At 40.8% G+C, this 22,652-nt stretch overlaps 2 protein-coding genes across 7 annotated transcripts in view; one reads left to right on the top strand and one right to left on the bottom strand.

Moving 5' to 3' along the window:
- The window catches only part of krit1 (KRIT1 ankyrin repeat containing), an 80,319-nt gene extending 79,209 nt beyond the window's left edge, over positions 1–1,110 (bottom strand). The window contains exon 1 of one of the 3 annotated variants that reach the window (XM_060825530.1): positions 1,064–1,110. The gene's annotated coding sequence lies outside the window, so the exon portion shown is untranslated. Of the gene's footprint in view, positions 1–1,012; positions 1,035–1,063 lie in introns of those variants that run through there. The other 2 variants (XM_060825534.1, XM_060825531.1) reach the window with 2 other exon arrangements.
- Positions 1,111–1,154: 44 nt separating this feature from the next.
- ankib1a (ankyrin repeat and IBR domain containing 1a) overlaps positions 1,155–22,652 on the top strand; it is a 94,923-nt gene continuing 73,425 nt past the window's right edge. For 3 of the 4 annotated variants that reach the window (XM_060824920.1, XM_060824921.1, XM_060824918.1), the window contains exons 1-3: positions 1,764–1,870; positions 16,805–17,067; positions 21,939–22,239. In XM_060824920.1, the coding sequence (XP_060680903.1) occupies positions 16,880–17,067; positions 21,939–22,239 (489 nt within the window). In that variant the 5' untranslated portion in view covers positions 1,764–1,870; positions 16,805–16,879. Of the gene's footprint in view, positions 1,239–1,763; positions 1,871–16,804; positions 17,068–21,938; positions 22,240–22,652 lie in introns of those variants that run through there. The other variant, XM_060824919.1, reaches the window with a different exon arrangement.

The following is a 22,652-nucleotide window of genomic DNA, read 5'->3' as shown; positions in this document are numbered from 1 at the left end:
ATCTATCATTTCATTGTCATTTTGACAAAAATAATTAAGTGGCTCCAAAATTCCTGACCTGTAATGGACCCTAATCTCCAAAACAACGTATGCAATTGTTTAAAAAGGCCCAAATCTTACAACTAGATTGCAAATCCAATCCCAGTTCCTTCAGTAATGCAAAGTATCCAACTGCTCTCTTGTAGAATTAGATTGTTTTGAAGTCTAAACACATCCCCCTCCTATTGCACGGTCATATTCTGATCAGTTTACATATCACAAGGCGTGTGGGAATGGTACCACTTCCAGCTCTGTTTGACAGCAGAAAACATTTTCAAAAAAAGTCCACAATTAGCAGACGAATTCCTTCACTCGCTTAAATAAAATACAGCGGACGCTGGAAATGTGAAACAAAAGCATGAAATACTGGAGAAACTCTGCAGATCTGGCAGCATTCGTGGAGAGAGCAATAGTTAACGTTTCGAGTCCAGCAGACTCTTCTTCAGAACTCGAGATTCTGTTTCTTCGGTTTTGCTTTTGTTATTTCTCTTGCTTGCTTTACTGATTTGTGCGGGTATTAAAAGCCCCAATCCCCCTCAACCCCTAACTGCTCAAGCCGTTGAGCGGGATCAAAGTGGAGAATTGTTGCTGCCAGTAAAAAATGAGGTCTGCAGATGCTGGAGATCACAGCTGCAAATGTGTTGCTGGTCAAAGCACAGCAGGCCAGGCAGCATCTCAGGAATAGAGAATTCGACGTTTCGAGCATAAGCCCTTCATCAGGAAAGGGCTTATGCTCGAAACGTCGAATTCTCTATTCCTGAGATGCTGCCTGGCCTGCTGTGCTTTGACCAGCAACACATTTGCAATTGTTGCTGCCAGCCGAGGCCTGAAACTGAACTCCCCGCAGTTCCACTGGTGGAGCTGCAGCCCCCGACTGACAAGTATTAAATTCCGTCTGAGTAACGCGAGATAAGGTGGGGAGGGACGTCATAAACTTTCGGTAATACAGACACCGAGAACTCATCGACTTTACCCTCGTTGCTCCCCGGCCAACCCCAACATAGTAACACCGGCAGCTTCTCACCTCCAGTCACCGCAGCGGAGAACAACAGGTGCCCTTCCGGGTCAAAGAGCATCCTCCCACCCATCCCCCACACCGGTGGAAGGGGCTGAGGAATACTTCCGGGTTGGAGGTCTGGGCTTTTGTTTTCACGCAGTCGGGTAGAAGCGGGGGAAGACTGTCTGGCGATGTCTGCAGGGTAACGTTGACTCACCTGCCGCCTTTATCCCCCCACCCCCCGGATCCTGCTGCCCCTTCCCGGGAGGGAAGGGAAAAGAAGGAAGGGGGTCGGGGCGCGAATCACGCCGGGTGGGCGGGAGGGCGAGCGGTGTATTTCCCGTCGAGGGTCCTGTGGTCGGATGCCGGTTGTTGGGGTAATGTTGGCACTTTGGTCGGGGCCTCTCCAGTCAGGGCCGAGTGCCGGTTCGCTGATGCTCGCTGTCGGCCCGCCTCTGTGCTCCTCTGTTTGTCAGGCCGGCAGTGCCGCTGATCGGCCACAGCTGATTCCAGCTCCAAAAAGAGAGCAATGCCAGAGTGTAACCGGCAAGCACACTCTAACCTCCAGTGTTTAATAACTATTCTATAGAATATATACAAGCTGCACGTTAACTGGGAGGAAATTCCCATTTAGTGACAATGTTATTAATATTGCCTTGGATTGTTTTGCCGTCTGAAAAAATTGTGGAGCAGATTAATCTTTGTTATTGTTTGAAAGCAGAATGAAGTGGACAAGGTGCCGGACCTGACATGTTTGTTATTTTGGTTACGCAGTCGTGTTTATTGATTATGGAGGTTAACCCTGTCATTACTGTGACTCGACGCACGAGTAAGGTTTGAATCTGGAGTGACTGTTAATATTATAATCTTGGAGGATCAAGTGCAAGTTATTTCACTTTCTCCAACTGTGTAGAATCAAATGGATATTCATGCTTTTAATTTTAGTTTGAACAAAATTTAGCATAAGAATTAATATCAACAAAGGTGTCTTCACTTATGTTGTAATTCAGGAACTCAAACTTTCATCCTCTGTCCAAAGTGAGAGATGAATTTTAAAATAGATGATAGTTTTAATGTTGTCATTTCTAAAAATGTGTGAAATGTTCAGTGGAATAACTGAGATTTGGGATTTGATCTCTACTTTTGCCGATTTAACATGGGATAGGGTAATGAAGCTGCATAAATTGTAATGTAACTAATGACTGAAAATAGGCAATGTGAAAATCTAACATTAATGGCATGGCGAACAACATGTAGTTAGTGCGTTGAAAGTAAGTGGGTAACACCCTTATCTGGATGTCAGTGCAGCAGTGGGTGAATCTGAAAGAGGTTTATTTATGTTATGATCCATGTTAGGATTTTTTTTGCTCAGCAAGATGTCTTTGTGGAGAAATCAAGTGTTCTGAGAACCATTGACTTAAGATTTAGCACTGAAAACTGGAAAATGTCAGAAATTTCTCTTGTCCTGTTAAAGTGCCCCTCCCTCCCAAAACTCTGTCTGCCTGCTACTTAAATTATGCAATCTTGAACTACTATACAGGGATTGCAACCATTAGGTTGAGGGCAAACTTTCAAGGACTGAGCTTTGATCAAACAGTTGGAATATTATTCCTCGAACCTAATTGTCTGAAACAAATTTAAATTTTGCATGTTAAATTCAACGTAGCAAAGGAAAACATACACTCAAATTGGTTCATAAAAACTTTCGAGTGTCAATTATTGATTGTACTGAGTGGTGAAGACTTAGAGTCGCCTTCAGAAGAGTATATGGCTCAAAATGTCATTGGTTGATTATTTGGAACTATATGTGACTCTTTTGTTTCATACTGGAACAGTTTCCCTCTGAATAGCTTGTCTTTCTTCCAAGTATATTCATATTTAACATACTTAAGCCAAAACTTTGTATTTGAATGAATACCATGAAGCTGTGTGACTGGGTTGCAATTCAATCTTGTATTTTGATAGAATTGAAATATACCGGTGTTAGTTGCCCTACAGCTGGATGATTTATACAGATAGCACAATAGATTATTGGATGTGTCCTGTTCTGGTGAATAGTTTATTTGTTTCCCCTAGCAGAATACTGATGTGCTTCTTTACAGGAAAGTAATTGAGTGTTTGCCTTTCAACAGCCAGTTTAACAAATCTAGTCAAGGCTTTCAGGAAGGAAAAGCATTTTAAAAAAAATAATAGGCTTTAGATTTCAGCAAGGTTGCTTTATGATCCCTTGGTCACCAGGTTACAAGATTAGATTAGATTAGATTCCCTACAGTGTGGAAACAGGCCCTTTGGCCCAACATGTCCACACCGACCTACCAAAGCGCAACCCACCCACACCCATTCCCCTACATTTACCCCTTCGCCTAACACTACGGGCAACTTAGCACTGCCCATTCACCTAACCTGTACATTTTTGGACTGTGGGAGGAAACCCACACAACACGGGGAGAATGTGCAAACTCCACGCAGTCAGTCACCTGAGGCGGGAATTGAACCCAGGTCTCTGGCACTGTGAGGCAGCAGTGCTAACCACTGTGCCTCCCACTAAACCTATGCTCTCTAGTTCTGGACTCCCCCATCCCAGGGGAAAGTCTTTGTCGATTTATCCTATCCATGCCCCTCATGATTTTGTCCCAATCTGAGCATTTGTATTCTGTTCCCTCTCCCAAGAAAATTCTGATTACCTGTCTGCTCTGGGGCAAACTTAATTGTCTTGGATAGCAGTGTCACTCATTCACACTGAATATTGTCAATATTGGAAGAAAAGGGACTTGCCTCCATGAATGTTTCTTGGTTGCACAACTTCCTTTTGCCTTAATTTCTTTTTATAGAACTTTTGGACGTTTCACTATCGAGTGCCCAAGCAAGCTGGGGTATTTAGCAGTGTTGCAGACTTGAGTAAAATACAAATAAGGTTTTTTTTCAAACTACAGGCTAGGATGAATAGATCCTTGACCAGAGGGGAATCAAGGGTGACAAGGAAAGGGTAGGAAAGGAATTTAAGTAATGTTGGATCAGCCATGATACCAGTGAAATGGCAGAGCAGACATGAGTGGCCAAATGGCTGACCTGTTACTATTTCTTCCAGGTTGCTATTTCATTGAGTAGGACTTCTCAGCTTTTGGGTATGACCAGTTATGATACATCAAGAAATTAAGCTCAAACCTTTTTCAAATCAATTTTAACTTTTATATGCTGCTCCAACAGCCTGTATGACTGCAAAAAGAGTTGTAGTAAGTAAAAATCTGAGAGAAGAAGCTTTGTCTTGACACAGCTGCTGGAATTTTTAAATTTCTACAGATAGGTTGGTTTTCAGATCGTGTTGTGAATTTTGTTTGTGTATAATGTCAAAATTTGTTTAAACGTCTGAGGAATAACATTTTGGACAACGCAGCCACCCTGATGCATTGATTATATTTTGGTGTGTGGATGCACTTTAATATTTAATGTACCGGTGCAGAAGTACTTTTAAGTTAATTGTACAAAATAGCAAGCAGAACAGTGCAAAATGAGCTGTTGCTTAGTCCAGACTATTCAGTCTTGAGGGTTGAAGAAGAACATCTGATCTAAGCTCTCCTGATAGTCATAAATTGTTCAAAATTTTACATTGTTTATTTCTTAATTAACTTGGATGCACACTCCTTTGCAAGTAGCTCCTCATCTTGGACCATTTAACAGTAAGAATAATGTTGGATCTCTTCAAAAAAATAAAAACCAGTTGCACTGATGCAAACTTATGGTCTAGCCCACTGTTTCAGTTAAGGGTGGTAAAATGATCATTCTCCTTGTTTGAAATGACATCACCACAGCTGGGTGGAAGAAAAAGATACTGTATAGTGGGTGCGTCAGAAGAGAAGAAATTTGAGGGGACGGCAGTTTGCAAATCTACGACAGGGTTTCCTGGAATCCAGTTTCCTTGACCACAGTTTAAAAATGGGTTTAATTAAGGTGGGGTATTTTGAAAATGAATGAATGCTGTGATTTTATTAAAAACTTCAAATGCTTGGGATCACTTTTAACATACTGCCATGCTGAATGCATGGATTATGCAGAAATGGGCGTTGATTCAGTGATCTAAGTCGAGCTTTTATCTTAAATTATGTGTTTCCCTGAGAACAGTTAAGTCAGGTAATGCTGATGGAAAATTCATTTTGTGCATCGTAAGCTCAGTAATGTTGAATCTCAATTTTTGAGTGCTGAACTGTAATTCAGAAATTTTTAAAACTATACTGTTTATTATTTTGAAGTTCAAACAATCTCCTACAAATGTTCATGACTGCAATTTGAGAGACTGTACAAATTTGGCTGTGACATAATTAACCACCATTTGAACAGTTTTAATGTCATCTTTTAAAACGAAAGACATCTGACCAGGGACATGATGTGGTTTCATAGATAATCTGAAAGAGAGCAACAAAACATTTACTCAGATTATGCTGAAATGTCAACTGAAGATATTTGCTCCTGTATCTATCGAGAAAGGCTCAACCAACTGACATGGACAACAAAATTAACAATTGGGCCAGATGGGAAGCATAATAGCAGTGATTTTCAAGCTGCTACAATTTCTTTATATAGTGCCTTAAGCATAGTAAAATGCCTTATGGCACTTAACAGAACATTCGAAAGCACAATTTGAAATGAGCCACATGAGGAGCTATTAGAGATGATGGCTAAGAGAGATGCATTTTTAGGAAGAAAGCAATGTACGAAGACAGAGTTTTAGGGGGGAATTGTGCAGCTTAGGGCCATCGTTGTTGATGACGGAGTGATTAAAAGCTGATTTGTTCAAGAACACATATTTTGGAAGGACATAGGTTTTGGGACTCAGAATCTCAGTAGGGCAAGGCTACTGAGACTTGAAAACAAGGATAAAAATTGTAAAGTTAAAGTATTGCTTAAACTGTAGCAAACATCAACCCTGGTTCAATGGAGAGTCCAGAAGGGCAAGCCACAAGCAGCACTATGCATACCTGAAACGAGGTGTCAACCTTGCAAGGGGAGATGATGGCTGCTAAGTGCAATGCTTTTGTGAAGAAAGTGAAGGGAAAGGTAAAGAATAAATCAAAACAGTTGAAAGGGGAAATAAAGCATTTCAGCCCCTGCAGTGCCAAATTCTCCCTGAACGCATCGAAGTATTGGTGGACACTGCATGCTGGAAGTTGGCAGAGATGACCCCATCCACGGTCTGATGTCAGGACCTGTTTATTGCAAGCCTGGCCAGGAGCAGACTTAGACCTGAATTCTTGAGGTGAAATGAGAATGACAGCCCTTGACATCAATACTACATTGAATCAAATGTGGCATCGAGGAGACCTAGCAAAACTGGAATCAGTGGGTATTAGGGGCAAACCCTCAGCTGGTTGGAGTCATATCTAGCACATAAGAAGATGGTCGTGGTTGTTGGAGGTCAATCATCTGAGCTGTAGGACTGGATGGGTACATGAATAGGAACAGTTTAGATGGACATGGGACAAATGCTGGCAAATGGGATTAGATTTATTTAGGATACTTGGTCGGCATGGGCAAGTTGGACCGATGGGTCTGTTTCCATGCTGTGCATCTGTGACTCTTATCTCTGCAGGAGTTCCTCATGGTTGAGTCTTAGGCCCAACCAATTTCAGCTGTTTCATCAATGACCTTCTTTCCACCATAAGCTCAGAAGTGCGGGTGTTTGCTGATGATTTGCATAGTGTTCAGCACCATTTGCAACTCATCAGATACTGAAACAGTCCTTGTTCAAATGCAACAAAATCTGGACAATATCGAGGTTTGGGCTGACAAGTAGCAAGTAACATTCATGCCGCAAATGCCAGGCTATCACCATCATCAATAAGAGACCAACTGAAAACCACACCTTGACATTCAGTGCTATTGCCATCACTGAATCCCTGACTATCAACATCCTAGGGGTTGCCATTGACCAGAAACTCAACTGGATTTGCCACATAATCACAGTCGCTACAATTGTAGGTCAAAGGCTAGGAATGCTGTGGCGAGTAACTCCCCAAAACCTATCCATTATCTACAAGTCAGGGCTGTGCTGGAATTCTCCCTACTTGTTTGGATGGGTGCAGCTCCAACAATGCTCAAGAAACTTGTCACTATCCAGGACAAAACAGCCAGCTTGATTGGCATTATTTCCAAAACCATCTATTCCCATAACCACAGACATTCAATTGCAGCAGTATGTATTATCTACAGTAGAAAGATGCACAGTAGAAATTTACCAAAGATCCTCATACAGCACCTTCCAAACACATGACCACTTAGATCTAGAAGGGCAAAAGCATCAGATGCAAGGGAACATCACTGCCTGCAAGTTCCCATCCAAGTCACCAATCTATCCTGACTTGGAAGTAGATCACTGTTCCTTCATTGTTGCTTGATCAAAATCCTGGAATTGCCTCCTTAGTGGCACTGTGGGTCAACCCGCAGCAGGTGGATTGTAGCAGTTCAAGAAGGTACGTCAGCTCGAGACTGGCAATAGATGCTGGCCAACCAGCAATGCCCACATCCCTCAAAATGGATTAATAAAAGAAAATGATCAATGAACAGGACTCATGGAATTGAAAATTGGGCAGTTGAGTTTTTTTATGATTGGTGATTTATGGAGGGTTGAACATGGCAGAACAACTGGGACAGTTGGAATAGTCAAGAGTAGAAGTAATCGACACTTAGAGGGGATCAGCAGCAGATGAGCCGAAGCAAGGCCGAATGGGAGTGATGCTGTGGTTGTGGGTATCAGAGAAGTAGTCAGAATCTCACATCAGGATCAAGTGTGGCATCACGTTTGTGCTCCATTTGGTTCAGCCTCTGTTGTCATGGAGTTGGCCAGAGAATATGGTTTATTGACAAGGCTGAAGGCAGTGGCTTGACCCTTTTCAATGTTTGAATGGGCCATAAATGTTGGCCCAGCCATCAATGCCCATGATTAAATAAAGAATTACTTCAGGAAAAGTTCTACTCATTTCATATTGGATGTCAGACAAGCAGTCTGACAACTTGGATAGCATTGAGAGAAAGGGAGTTATCAGCAGATATGTGGAAACTGACTGCTTTTGGATTTTATAACTGAGAGTCTTTTCATGTAGAGGGTTGTGCATGCTTGGAACGATCTGCCAGAAGAGGTGGAAGCACGTACAATTACACCATTTAAAAGGCATTCGGGTGGATTCACGAATAGGAAAGGTTTAGAGGGCTATGGGCTAAATTACTTGGCAAGCTGTCTCAAATATAGAGTCATAGAGTCATGTTGCATGGATATAGACCCTTCAGTCTAACTTGTCCATCTTTTGAAATGTATGGAAAGGGGACTGAGCCTCAAACCATACAAAGACAACAAATGAGTAGTAGTTATTATAAAGTTTTTGTGGGATGAGTGAAGCAATTTGGGATAGTCAGACATTTTTTATTATTAGTACATACTACAAATTCAAAACCTCCAGCAACGGTTCACCTTCCAGATCCTCCGCTCCACACTTGCAGCCATGCGCTGCCACCTAACCTCTGTACAGAGGAGCCTTCCACATCCTTCAGAGTTTCACCTGCACTTCCACAAATATCATTTACTGTATCCATTGCTCCTGATGCGGTGTCCTCTACATTGGGGAGACAGGGCGCCTACTCGCAGAGCACTTCAGAGAACACCTCCAGGACACCTGCACCAATCAACCCCACTGACTCGTGGCCAAACATTTCAACTCCCCCTCCCACTCTGGCGAGGACATGCAGGTCCAGGGTCTCCTCCATCGCCACTACCTTACCACCCGACACTTGGAGGAAGAATGCCTCATCTTCCACCTCGGGACCCTTCAACCCCATGGCATCAATGTGGACTTCACCAGTTTCTTCATTCCCCCCCCCCCCCCATTTTACCCAGTTCCAACCTTCCAGCTTACCGCCATCCTCATGACTTGTCTCATCTGTCAATCTTCCTTCCCACCTATCCGCTCCACCCTCCCCTCTGACCTATCACCTTTACCCCAACCCCCATCCACCTATTGGACTCTTGTTATCTTCCCCCCCCCCCCCCAGCCCCACCCCCTCCCATTTATCTTTCCACCTCCGAGGCTCCCAGCCTCATTCCTGATGAAGGGCTTTAGCCCGAAACATTGATTTTCCTGCTGCTTGGATGCTGCCTGACCTGCTGTGCTTTTCCAGCACCACTCTAATCTCCAGCATCTGCTGTCCTCACTTTCGCCTAGACAATTTTTATGGCCTTTTTTTAACTTCAGTCAATTCTTGAAAGAAAAACATCGCACCTTAATAAAGTTAACAGGTACCACAATCTCTTATCCTGTGCAGCTAAGATGCTTAAAGTATAATTTTCAATTAAAAGACCTTCAGAGGTAGAGGTAGTAGTAGACCGTTCAGCCCATTGAGTCTGCTCTGATATTCAAAGAGATCATAGCTCATCTGATAATCTTCAACTCCACTTTCCTGCCCTTTTCTCTATAAACCCTACAATTCCTTACTATTAAAAATATGTTGATCTTAACCTTGAATATACTTCACAATTCAGCCTTGACAAGTCTATGCAGTAAAGAGCTCCACAGATTCACTATCTTTGAGAGTGGAAATACTTTCTCATTTCCATCTTAAATGGGTATTCCCTTACTCTGAGATTATGCCTTCTATTCTTGGACTAGTCCACAGGAAATAACCTCTACTCTGCTAAGTCCCCGTAGAAACTTGGAATTTTTTTTTCAGTATGGTCACCTCTCATTCTTCTAAATCACAATGAGTACGTGTCCAACCTACTCAACTTCCCTTCATAGGCTGTCTCTCTATGCGTGATATCAACCTAATGAATCTTTTCTGGGCTGACTCCAATGCCATTATATCTTTCCTTAGATAAGAGGCCCAAACTGGTCATGGTATAGCAGTTGCAATCTGATTAGTGCCTTAAAGTTTCATCGAAATCTTCCTGCTTTTATACAGGTAGTTCTTCTAGAATGTGATGGTTGCATTCTTGTGCAGCCTCTTGTTATAGAAAAATCGCACTTTAGTGTTGGTGACATAATTGCGTTACAGCCACTGGTAACCCTTATTCCCAATTTTGTCTTCTATTTGTGAGCCAATCCTTTGTCCATGCTATTATACTACCTCCATATATATGATGAAACACCACCTGAGAAACCAAACACATACACACACTTTGACTCCTTTAGCTATCCTACTTATTAAATCCACAAAGAATTCTCCTCGCTTTGTTGTGCATGGTTTCCCTTTCATGAAGTCATGAAGATTCTGCTTAATTTTGTGCGGTTTGGAATACGTTGCTATTAAGTCCTTTATAATAAATTCTTAACGTTGTCCCAATAACATTCATTATGCTAACCAGCCTGCAGTTGTCTATTTTCTTGTCTCTTTCGCTTTTCAAATTAAGTCTTCTGTGACTTTTCCAGAATTTAAGTGTTCTTTTGGGAGATTACAACCAAAGCGTCCACTTAGCTGATGCTGCTACGTTTAATATCCCAGGATGCATCCCATCAGATCCATTTCACTTATTGTCTGTAATTAAAGATTGCTATTGTTTTGAATTCCTGTCAACTGTGGCTCAGTTTGTAGTTCTGTTGCCTGTAAGAAAATTGTGGTTTAAAATCGTGTGCCGCATCTCGTGCACAGCAATCTAGAATGATACTCCAGTGCATTATGAAGAGGTCTGAAGAGCAGTTATTTTGGACTTGAAACATCATCTGTTTGCGCTTATTTGCGGAAAGATATAATTGAGAAGCATTTCAGAGAACGATCAATCAACTCATTCCTGGGAGAAGGACTTGTGAAGAAAAGTTGAGACCATACCCCAGTTGAGCTTGGAAGTTAGGAGAGCTCAAAAGATCTTATGAAGATATACAATATCCTAATGGATCTTGTTCAGTTTGTTACTAGGAAGATGTTTACTGTTGTTGTGGAGACTCAAAATTAGGGGATTCAGTTTACCACACCATAACATTGTGATAGTCATCAAATTTAGTTATCCAGAAGCGTGGACTAATGCTTCAGAGGCATGAAGTGATATCCAATCCTATCAGCCAAGGGACTCTATACTAAATCAATTAATAAATCTGAAGTATAATACTCATCACATTATTCATGTTCATGAAACTGCAAGATGATCCAAAAAAACTCAATTTGTTCACTCGTGTCCTTCTCTGGAGAGAATCTGCCATCCTGGCCTGCGTGTAACTCTGGGTCAACAGTGCAGAAAGTGAGGACTGCAGGTGCGGGAGATCAGAGTCGAAAGTGTGGTGTTGGAAAAGCATAGCAGGTCAGGCATAATCTGAGGAGCAGGAGAGTCGACATTTTGGGCAAAAGCTGTTCATTACATGTGACTCTGGGTCCACTGTGTTGTAGTTGATTGTACACCAATTCAAAAGGCAGTTTAATGAGCCACTCACTTGTTGCAGCAATTTGATAACATGTTAGTGCAAGTTTCTCTACACCATGTGGACTGTAGTAGTAAGAGCTGTTACAAACTTGCATTAAATGCTGAACTTGCCTGTTGTGGTGATGTCCTAAGAATACATTTTTAAAATGTTTGTCCTCTGCTTCTGTACTCTTGTATCAATAGGAACCATGCTTCTGTCATTGTCAAGATCTCTCCTCAATTTTTTTTCATCTTTATCAAATTATTTCTCTGGCTTTGTCTTTGAAGAAGCTAGAATGGTTCTTAGTTATTCATGTATCTGGAGTTTCTTGACCTTGGAACTATTGTAAATCCTTTTAATAGTAAAACGTGAGGTCTGCAGATGCTGGAGATCAGAGCTTTTGCCCGAAACGTCGAGTTTCCTGTTCCTTGGATGCTGCCTGACCTGCTGTGCTTTAACCAGCAACACATTTTCAGCTCTAAATCCTTTTAATAATCTATCGAAAATGTTTGTGTCCTTTCTAAAGTGCAGTGCCCAACTGTAATTGACACCAAATCAGTTTCTTTATAAATGTTCTTCATAATTTTGTTTGCTTTTGTATTCTCTGTCCCATTTACTAAGCCAGGGATCTGAATGGCCTTTCTAACAACTATCTCAATCTGCCATTCCACCTTCAATAATTGATGACGTTGTGGCAGATTGAATGTAAAACTGAAAATTGAGAGATTTCTTTCAGCAGAAGGGATGCACAGAGGCCAAATAGACACTGGCACAATTCCTAAAGGTGTACAGTAAGAGGAGGGACAGTAGGGGTTGGTAAGCCTAATATGTGTGCCAGGCTATATTTGACAGACTAGTTCCCAAATCATATCTTCATAAATAGAGATATCAAGTGCAACAGCAGGGAAGTTATTCCGAACTTGTATAATGCTTAGTTTAGGCCATAATTGAAGTATTGCATCTAATTCTGTTCACCACACTTCAGGAAAGATTTGATACATTGAGAATGCACAGTGGAGCTGAACCAGAATTGCTCTGGGGAATGGAGATCTTGGCTGTGTGGTTGGTTTGCTGACCTGAGAACAGATGAGATTGACAGCAGATTTGATAGCAGTTTCTGATTCTCTGACAGATTTCTTAAGGTAGGGAATAAAAGCTTTTTCCTTTAGCTGGTTATATAGGCACTGGATAAGACAAAGATTTAAGGTATCTAGCAATGGTTTTTTTCAGAACACTTCAGAGAACAAGCGTTACTGGCAAGGATTTTGTTCCAAGTCCCAATCGCTCTTGAAGATGCTGCTTATCCTTTTTGTTGAACTGCACCAGACCATCAGGCCTATACTCTTGTGTGGTGCCATTTCAAGTGGAGTTCTTGAATCTTGATCCAGTAACAATGAAACAAATAGAATATACTCTGGATCTAAGTTGACCAGCTCTGGAGGGAACCTGGAGGTGTTGGTGTAGCTTTGTGCTTTTAGGGAGCGATTGCAGGTTTGGCAGTGTTGTTGACAGAGTATTGGTGAGTTGCTCGAGTGCAACTTGTAGATGGTAACATTGCTGACACTGTTGCTCAAGGAGAGAAGAAGTTGAATCTCTTAATTTTGCTTCAACCCCTTGTCTTTTAGTAATGTTTAACTTCTGTACAGCTAAGCATTTATTTACTGCCAGTGTACTGTAGTGCGGTGATGAAGGGAGTGAATTTTGAAGTTTTGTAGTTGGGGTGCTATACAGGATGTTTGTCCTGGTTTTAGTGTTCATCTTGAGCATTGCATGAGCTGCACACATCCAGGCAAGTGGAAAGTATTCCGTCACACTGTTGACTTGTGCCTTTTCAATGGTGGACAGGCATTGGGAATACCAGAGTTGAGTTATACTCTGCAGAATTTGTAGCCTTTTAAAGTCAACATATTTGAATGGCTGATCCGGTCTGGTTTCTGTTCAATGTTAAGGAGAAAGGGGAGTCAGTGATGATAATAGTACTGAATGTCAAGGGCAAATGGTTTGATTCTCTGGAGATGGTTGTTGCTTAGTACTTGTGTGGGCCAATGTTATTTGTCAGTCCAAACCTAGGTGTTGTCCATGTCTTGCTGCGTTTAGATGTAGACTGCTTCAGTATCTGAAGTGTTGTGAATGGAACCGAACATTGTACAATCATCAGCGAACATCCCATTTCTGACCTAATGTAGTGAAGGTCCTTGTAGCAGCTAGGACATTAGCCTGAGGAACTACTGCTGAGATGTTGTGGAGTTGAGATCATTAACCCCTAACAGCTGCAACCATGTTCTTTCATGCTGGGAATGACTAAGACCAGCACTAGGCAACTTTCCCCATGTGCAGTGTTGGGCTTCTTGATGTCTTCTTCAGACAAATGCTGTCTTGATCTGAAGATCAGTCACTGTTGCCTTGCCTCTGTGAGGAACACCATTAATCTCTTTGCTGATGCTTAAGTAGAGGCTCCTTGGATAGTGCCTGACATGATTGGATTTTTCTACTTTTTGTGAATAAGACACAGGGTGTTGTAGCTGTACAGAAACAATGTAGCAAAAGACGTAGCTAGTTGATGTGTACATGTCCTCAGTGCCCTCACCAGGACCCAAGTCTTTTGATCCTATCCATTGATGTCATGTGAAGTGAATTTGCTGAAAGTTGTCATCAGAAGTGCTTGTAACCTCATGAATTCACTTCTGTTCCTTGATACTTGGCACGTCTGGCTGGAAAAGCTAATAATTCTTGACCACCACCAACACCAGTTTGCAGAGAGCTTAAATAACTTGGAAATCATTACCCAGGAGATAGTGAGGACTGTAGATGGTAGAGAAGTCAGAGTCAATAAAGTGTGGTGCTTGAAAAGGCACAGCAGGTCATGCAGCATCTGAGCAGCAAGAGGTTTCAAGGTTTCAAGCTTGACCATGCATCAGGACTGGAGAGGAAGAACGGGGCTGAAGTTGGCGGGGAGGGGGCCGTGGTGTTGCTCGGGGAAAGGTAGTTAGGATGACGAAGTGAGAGGAAAGTAGGAGGTGATTGGTCGGTGGGAAATGTCGAAAGGGAAGGAAGATGGGCTGGTGGGTCAGGTCAAAAGGACAGAGCCGAGTCTGAGAGGTTAGATCTGGGATGGAGTGGGGGCAGAGATTTGGAAGCTGGTGAATTCAGTGTTGAGGCCGTGGGGTTGCTTGTGGATTTGGGAAGAGAGAGATAACTGGGCGGTGCGGGGTTGGAAATGTTAGGTCAAACTCCGCACTGCTCATCCTACCTCTTACCCCAAATCCACAAGCAACCACACAGCCTCAACATTGAATTCATCAGCTTCCAAATCTCCCCTCCCCCCTCTACTCCATCCCAGATCTAATCTTCTGACTTGGCTCTGCCCTCTTGACCTGACCTACCAGTCCATCTTCCTTCCACCTATCCCCTCCACACTTGCCACCAATCTATCACTATCACAGTCACCTCCTACCTTCGCCCACCTGTTGCCATTCCAATTACCTAGCCCTAGCACCTCCATCTTTTATTTCTCAGCCCCCTTCTCCCTCCCCAGTCTTGATGAAGGTTTAAACGTCGATTCTCTTGCTCCTCAGTTGTTGCCTGACTATGCCTTTTCCAGCTTCACACTTGACCGACTTAGAAATCATTACTCAAGACTGTTTGTTTTTTGTTTTAATTTGCAACTCCTGTTAGCCTTTCAGCAGAACCACTTCTTCCTTTCAATCTTGTTTGATTTAAAATGCCCCCAACAGGGTTATTTTCCCCTACAAACTTTCCAAATTATTGCTTGTATTTTTCTAATTTTCCTCATTCCCATCCAAAAGCTTTCCAATCCTTTATCTCCAACCTCTTGTTCCATATTTTGCCTCAGCATTGGTGCCTTTCTTCAGATTTTAGAATTTCCTCATTAGATCTTTTCCTGTATTTTTATCCTTTTCAAAGTACCTGTTAAAAATCCATCCTGCTGATTAAACCTTGCTTCACAATCCTTCCTTGGTTTCTGGAGCTTGCTGTATCTCTTCCTTTGTGAAATAGCTGTGGACCATTTTCCTTTATTTTATTTGTCTTTTCGAACATGACAATGATCAGGCACTTTAAAACAATCTTTAATCTTATGTCGGGTTGCTATCTTTACTTCCTTTTAAACAGTCAAAAATTAGCCTTTTAAATGTTTCACGATTGTGCCTTTTGAAATATGGATGTGGTGCACCGATGACGATTACAGCTCACTGCCAGCAAACTGAATCAGTATTTTGGGTTTATTAGGTGATTGATTTACTTCACTTTTGCTTCGAAGCAGTTATCAATCCATTATCTGTGACCTTGGATCATGGCGGGATGGAAAATAGCATTGAGTAACTAAGTAGCAGACAGAGGTTTCTGGACTAATCTCTTCAATTTATTTTTCACTTGGGGCTACTGTTTTAATTTGCTTCAAAGCAATTAGTTATTTTGTTGTGTGCAAATTTGAACTTGAGAGCCCACACTTTGGTATGTGTGTTATGTCTTTTTTCCAAGTCATTCATAGAATGTGGATGTCACTGGCTTAACCAGCATTTACTGCCCATCTTGAATCACCCAGGATAGGTTTGTCATGAACTGCCTTTTTGAACTAGTGTGGTCCATGTGAAGTAATGCTGTTTGGCAAGGAGTTTCAGGATTTTGATCTACAACTTTATAAGAGCAGCAATATAGTTCCAAGTCTAAATGGTGTATGGCTTGGAGGGGAGTTTCAGGTGGTGGTATTCCCACGTATCTGCGGTGCTTCTCTTTCTAAGTGGTAGAGCTGGCAGGTTCACAAGTTGCCATCTTAGGAATCTTGGTGATTTGTTCCAGTGCATCCTGTAGATAGTTCACACTGCTGTCACTGAATGTCACGTGTGAAGGGAGTGCATGTTGAAGGTGTTAGGCGTGCCAGTCAGGCATGCTATTTTGTCCTGAATGGCATCAAACTTATTATGTGCTTTTTGGAGCTAAGGTCATCCAAGCAAGTGAAAAACATTCCATCGCACTCCTGACAGTGCCTTATAGATGATGGACAGGCTGAGAGGAGTTGGAATGTAAATTACTAGGTGCAGAATTCCCACCTTCTGGCATTGTATTGGAGCCATTGCATTTATTTAGCTGCTTCAGTTCACTGATGGTAATGCCATTGAATATTGCTGAAGGATAGTTGGATTTGCTATTGCTAGAAGTGGTCATTGCTTGGCATTTATGTGAAGTCAATGTTCCTTTATTAACAGAACAAGGAATTGACTTGAACTAGTAATTGGGGATGTAAGTACTTTAGCACTGGATTACAAATGTTATTGATTCCTGATTTATTTGTTATTTACAAATAATTTGTGTGATTTAAGTTTAAAAAAATTGCTTTTTGCAGGAGCATCAACTTGAAATTTGTTGTTTTCCACAGGATGTGAAGCATGCATTTGAAGCTCAGAAAATCAAGTGGCTGAAGCTAACAAGTGCCAACTACTGTCAATAAAATATGGGGAATACCACTACAAAATTCCGCAAGGCGCTCATAAATGGCGATGAGTCCTTAGCCTATCAGGTGTATGAGAGCAATCCTCAGTTCAAGGAGTCTCTGGATCCAAATACCTCTTATGGAGAGCCTTATCAGCATAACACCCCCCTTCATTATGCTGCCAAGCACGCTATGAGCAAGTTGCTGCGGTGAGTACTTAGTAGTGAATTGCTTCATTTCAAGTTTGAAAGCAGAAGAAGCTTAGACTTTAATTTGTCATGTTTGAAGTTCTGTAAGTTAGAGATTGCTTTGCCCAAATGGTCCAAACTGAATGAATGTTTTATATTTCAGTTCATATAGAGTTTCTTTCCAAAAGTCAAGTTATTCAGTAAAATTTGTAATATCTCCATCTAAGAGATAGCTGTAGATAGTTAAAAATGTGTAGAATATTTGTTTAATTAAAGGTGAAGTTGATGAAGAAAACTAGATTATGTACAACTTGATTTGGAGCAATTTAATATGTGAAGATGCTCAACGTTTGTTGGATGCATTGGGATTTTGTGTCCTTTACAAACTTTGATTTTGTCACAATCCAAACTTTGGCATAACCCATCCATTAACGGGAGACAGTTAAACTGAGGAGTTGTTATAAGGATTGGCTTAATATTGCATCAGTGTTAAAGGAGGATGGTGCAGTTGATCATGACAGAGGCTTTTGTTTCACTCGAGGTGCTGAGATGTTAAGGTACATAATCCTTCGAAATTTGCATCACCTGTAGATAGGGTAGTTAAGGCGTTTCGTAGACTTGCCTTCATTGCTCACATCTTTGAATCTAGACTTTGGGACATGATGTTGAGGTTGAATGGGATTTTGGTGAGGCTTAACCTGGAGTACCATATACAGTTCTGTTGCCCTGCTATGGGAAGGATTTTATTAAATTGAAAAGTGTTCATTAAAGAATTAATAGAGTTTGCGCTATAAAGATAGGCTATGATTTCTTTCGCTGGAGCATAGGAGGTCAAGGGGGTCACCTTAGAAGTTTATAAAAATCATGAGAATTATAGATAAGGTGAGTAGCAAAGGTCTTTCCCCTAGGGTGGTAAGTTCAAAACAATGGGCATATTTTTAAGGTGAGAGGAGAAAGATTTAAAAGGGACCGAAGGGACAAGATTTTTTTACATGGAGTGGCTCTTATGTGGAATGAACTGCCAAATAAAATAGTGGATGCAGGTACAGCTACAACATTGAAGACATTTGGATAAATACGCAAATTTGAAAGATTTGGAGGGATATGGGCCAAATGCAGTAGAGTCAGAATCATACAACATGGAAGCAGACCCTTTGGTCCAACCAGGCCATGCCAACCATGTTCCCAAACTTAACTAGTCCGACCTGCCTGTGTGTGGACTAGTTGGACAAAGGATCTGTTTCCATGCTATATGACTCTGTTAGTGTCAAGAATTAGTGTTTGTAATAGTAATCAAATTAATTCTGTTTATGCAATTGATTTATCATAGTTGAAGGGAAGAAAATTAACAATTTTATATCTAGCTAAATTATCTAGTTCAGCATATAGTAATGAAAACTTGCAAATGTACATTTAGAGCATTAAAGAATACAACTCAAGCTGAGTTGAATGAATCGCTATTTGCAAATGAAGTCTGTGAATTTTACACAAGAAAACAGCTGGTGGTTTTTACTTCATACATTCTCAATTATAAAACATACAGAGACAGAAGTGAAGGCTGAGTACAGTTTCTTGAAATCTCCAAAAAATGTTGTGGGCACAAGAAGCAAAGCCATTGCTAGAGATTTGCCTAGACTGATAATAAAGTCAGAGCTCTCCAGCATGGAAGAAGGCCCTTTAGCCCATTGCGTGGAATAAACGAGAGTGCATCTGAGCTGGAATAGAGGAGTTTGATTACCAAGGCTCCAGAAAGGTTGAGAAGATGAAAGGATATTACACCCTGCCACATGCATTGTCATTGTGCATATAATTCCTTGGAGTCAAGGTCACTCATTGGTACAGCAGGAATGAAAGCCTGAGTGCAGAGGATCTAGCGTGGAGTTGCAGGAAAGTTGAGCACAAGGTTTGCAAATAAGCAGTGAGATCACGCACTTTGCAAGAAAGGAAGAGGAGGCTGGAGACAAAGCAGTAAATTACCAAAGACATCAAGTTGGATGAAAGTTTTCTTTGAGAAATACGTTAAGGGGAGTTGTGAAGGAAAGTTTGTGAAGTAAACATTTTCTGTTACTTTAACATGACCAGAAAAACTGGGAATAGTTCATCTAAAGTCAAAGGCTGAGAGGTGACCTTATAGAGGTTTACAACATTACGAGGGGCATGGATAGGATAAATAGACAAAGTCTTTTCCCTGGGGTCAGGGAGTCCAGAATTAGAGGGCATAGGTTTAGGGTGAGAGGAGAAAGCTATAAAAGGGACCTAAGGGGCAATTTTTTCATGCAGAGGGTGGTACGTGTATGGAATGAGCTGCCAGAGGATGTGGTGGAGGCTGGTACAATTGCAACATTTAAGAGGCATTTGGATGGGTATATGAATAGGAAGGGTTTGGAGGGATATGGGCTGGGTGCTGGCAGGTGGGACTAGATTGGGTTTGGATATCTAGAGGCTTGGACGAGTTGGACCGAAATCTGTGGTCTGTTTTCATGCTGTACATCTCTATGACTCTATGACAAATGGTTGCAGTTTTTAGCTAGTAAAGTAACAGCAGCAGCTTGTGTTGCTCACGTATTAAAAATGAGAAAGCACTTCAAAGTGGAGCTCTAGAAATTGAGAATAAATAAGAGGCCAATGTTGAAGGATAATGAAAAATTATTTACGTACAACAGAGTCTGGAATATGTAGCGAACATCAGTGATATTATTTGGCCTTATATTTTCTTTTGACTTTGAATGGTTTTGCTCTTTTTTTTAAAGAAGATCCACCTTTGGGTTGCAGCTGGGAAAACCATGATACATGTGAAGAGCTCCTCTGATGTAACCTTTGCCTCTATGTTGTAATTTCGCAACACTGCCATCATTATAAATGTGGAGAGAAAAGGTTATTTTTACAAGAGAAAAATATTTGGTTCCTGTTTGCCCATACAGATTTTGACCTTATTGTATCTCAGCCAGTTCCCCCTTTTAGCCTCTGAAGGTATTCAGGACTTAATTTTCAGTTTTACAACTTGATAATGAGTGCAGCACTTTTCCACATTTAGAAACTTGAATTCAGTATTTGCATATTGTTTAATCATTAGGATTTGCATGACTTATGATTTACATTAGTGCAGTAACTAAAATCTCCTTGCCAATATATGTTATAATTGTAACTCCTACCAGCCTGTTGTTTCAGCAAGGAGCAGCTGGTGACCTGATCTCATTGGTGTTTTGAATTCAACTCTTGCCACCAGCTGTCTAAACGGCAGGAAAAAAAATATCTTTGGAACTACGTTGAGCAAGTATGAGTTGATGGAAACATGTGTTATCAGTTTTGAACAGTCAATTGTTTTTGCTTGAAAAATGCCTCGAAAAGATCGAGATATTGTTACAGTTAAGGAGTAGAACTGTTTTTCCACCCACTGCTGAGCAGTTGGCCTTGTGTACAAAATCTCCATTATTGTCCGCAACCCAAGTAGTATATCACACCCTGAAGCATTGTGCAGCATTTTCACTGATTTCTTCAACCACAGGAACGACACTGGCTGAACCATCTCTATTGTGCCATCTCAAATCTCACAGAATATTACTGGTCAGTGCTGAATTCACCTGAAATTTAATGCTGACATCACATCAATGAGGAACTAGCTTGAGCCTGCTTTCCTTTAAAAGTAAATGCACCCAAGACATAAAACCTATTTAATTTTGTCAATAAGGTTGTTTCACCAATCTAGCAATTGCTCCTGCCTTGTATTTGATAATTGGAAAACTAGCAGTATTAAGCTGAATAATTAATTAAACTTAATACTTGGAAACTAATTAGACAGCTTGCGTCAGTGGTAATTCTGTAGCAAAATGTTTGTAACTTTTTCATACTGCAGTCAACCAGTGTTCATTCACTGTTTCGTTCTCCTTCCTTGAGAAGGGATACAGTTGTATTGGAGACAATCCATAGGAGGTTCACTAGATTGATTTTAGAGATGAAGGGTTTGTCTTATGAATGCAGTTGAGGCCTAAATTCTCTTTAGTTGAGAAGATTGAGAGGAGATTTAATTGAGGTATATGAAATGCTGAAAGGGGTTAACAAAGTAGTTGTAGAAAAGATGTTTCTTCATTGAGCAGTCTGGAATAAAAGATCATAGTTTTAGGATTAATGGTAAATTTTGAGTGATGAGGAAAAATTACCTCTCAAGGGGTCATGAATCTATGGCATTCACTACTGCGAAGGATGGTGAATGTTAACTTATTGAATAAATTTGAGGGGGAGACAGATTTTGAACTAGTAATGGATTGAATAGCTATGGAGAGCAAGTAGGAAAGTGGAGTCGAGACTAAGCTGAGATCAACCATGATAATTTCAAATGGCAGAGCAGGCTGGAGTGGCTAAGTTGCGTACTCCTCCTTATAATGGACTTTGCTGAATATTTGACAATCCCATTCACTTTAATGCATTCAAGCTAATGGAAGACAAATCCACACTTCTGTAGTTGTTCGGTATTTGTGAACTACTTTGAGGTCAGCACTGAATGCTGTCACTTCACTGCCGGCTAAAGAATCTAGACTTTCGTTAAGAAGTTTGATGTGCTAATATCATAACATATGTTTACTGGCAAAGATTGTTTCACATTCGAGAATAAAATTTAGCTTAAGTTAGAGTTCCAAAATATCTTCAAGTCCCTTTTTCTTTGTTGTAACTTGTTTCAACACTTTGCCGAAAGATCAGATATAACATGACATAGAATTGAAGATTATTGAAGTGATTTTTATTTTGCCCAAGCTAGTTATAATATGAAACTTTTGGTCTCTGCATTGCAATTGTCAGGGTTTAATACTTGTAGCAATTGATTAAAGAGCAGAAATCTATGTTTGTGGGTGATCATTTAACTTGGCTTTTAAAGTCAATTCTCTTCTGCCAAACAGAATATTCCTTTATAATAAAGATGGGAATCCAAACAAGCGGAATGTACATAACGAGACTGCTTTACATTTGTTGTGTATGGGACCACATATCATGCTACCTGAAACAGCTCTGCAGCCCCGCCTTACACGACCCAATGAGGATGATGGCAAGAGAGCTGAATGTCTTCAGTTGATTCTTAAGTGGAAGGGTGCAAGGCTAGATCAAGGCGAGTTCGAGAAGGCCGAAAGCAATGCCACTGATAATAAAAAGTTCACACCTTTGCACTATGCTGCTGCCTCAGGGATGAAAACTTGCGTAGAGGTAATTTCCAGAACATGGTTTCAATAATTCCCAGTTTGAACACATGCATTTTATAAATTGAGAGATTATATATTCCAGAACCTATTGCTGATTTTTATTTTGTTTTCTTTAGTGAAACAGTGAAATCAACTCTTAAGTAGACATTTCAGGTTTCAAATGTGACATTTTTTTAAAAAAATAATACCAGGTAAATTTGTAGAAAAGTCATAACAATCATTTGTGTATTTTTTGATTTTTTTTGTACATATAATATTTTGACTCAGTTTGTTTTGCTGAAATTTGAACATATGAAGCATGAAAAAACATGATTTAAATACAAATTGGTGGTTCAGTACAGTTGGGGAAACAGACTGAATTCTCTTCATTTTTAGTGTTGCAGTCTTTGTTCTTACTACTTTGAGGAAACATTAAAT

Source organism: Hemiscyllium ocellatum, chromosome 5, assembly GCF_020745735.1.
Source record: "Hemiscyllium ocellatum isolate sHemOce1 chromosome 5, sHemOce1.pat.X.cur, whole genome shotgun sequence".
NCBI lineage: Eukaryota > Metazoa > Chordata > Chondrichthyes > Orectolobiformes > Hemiscylliidae > Hemiscyllium > Hemiscyllium ocellatum.
The sequence above is the reverse complement of the archived record's forward strand: the minus strand, read 5'-3'. Positions and strand labels throughout refer to the sequence as shown.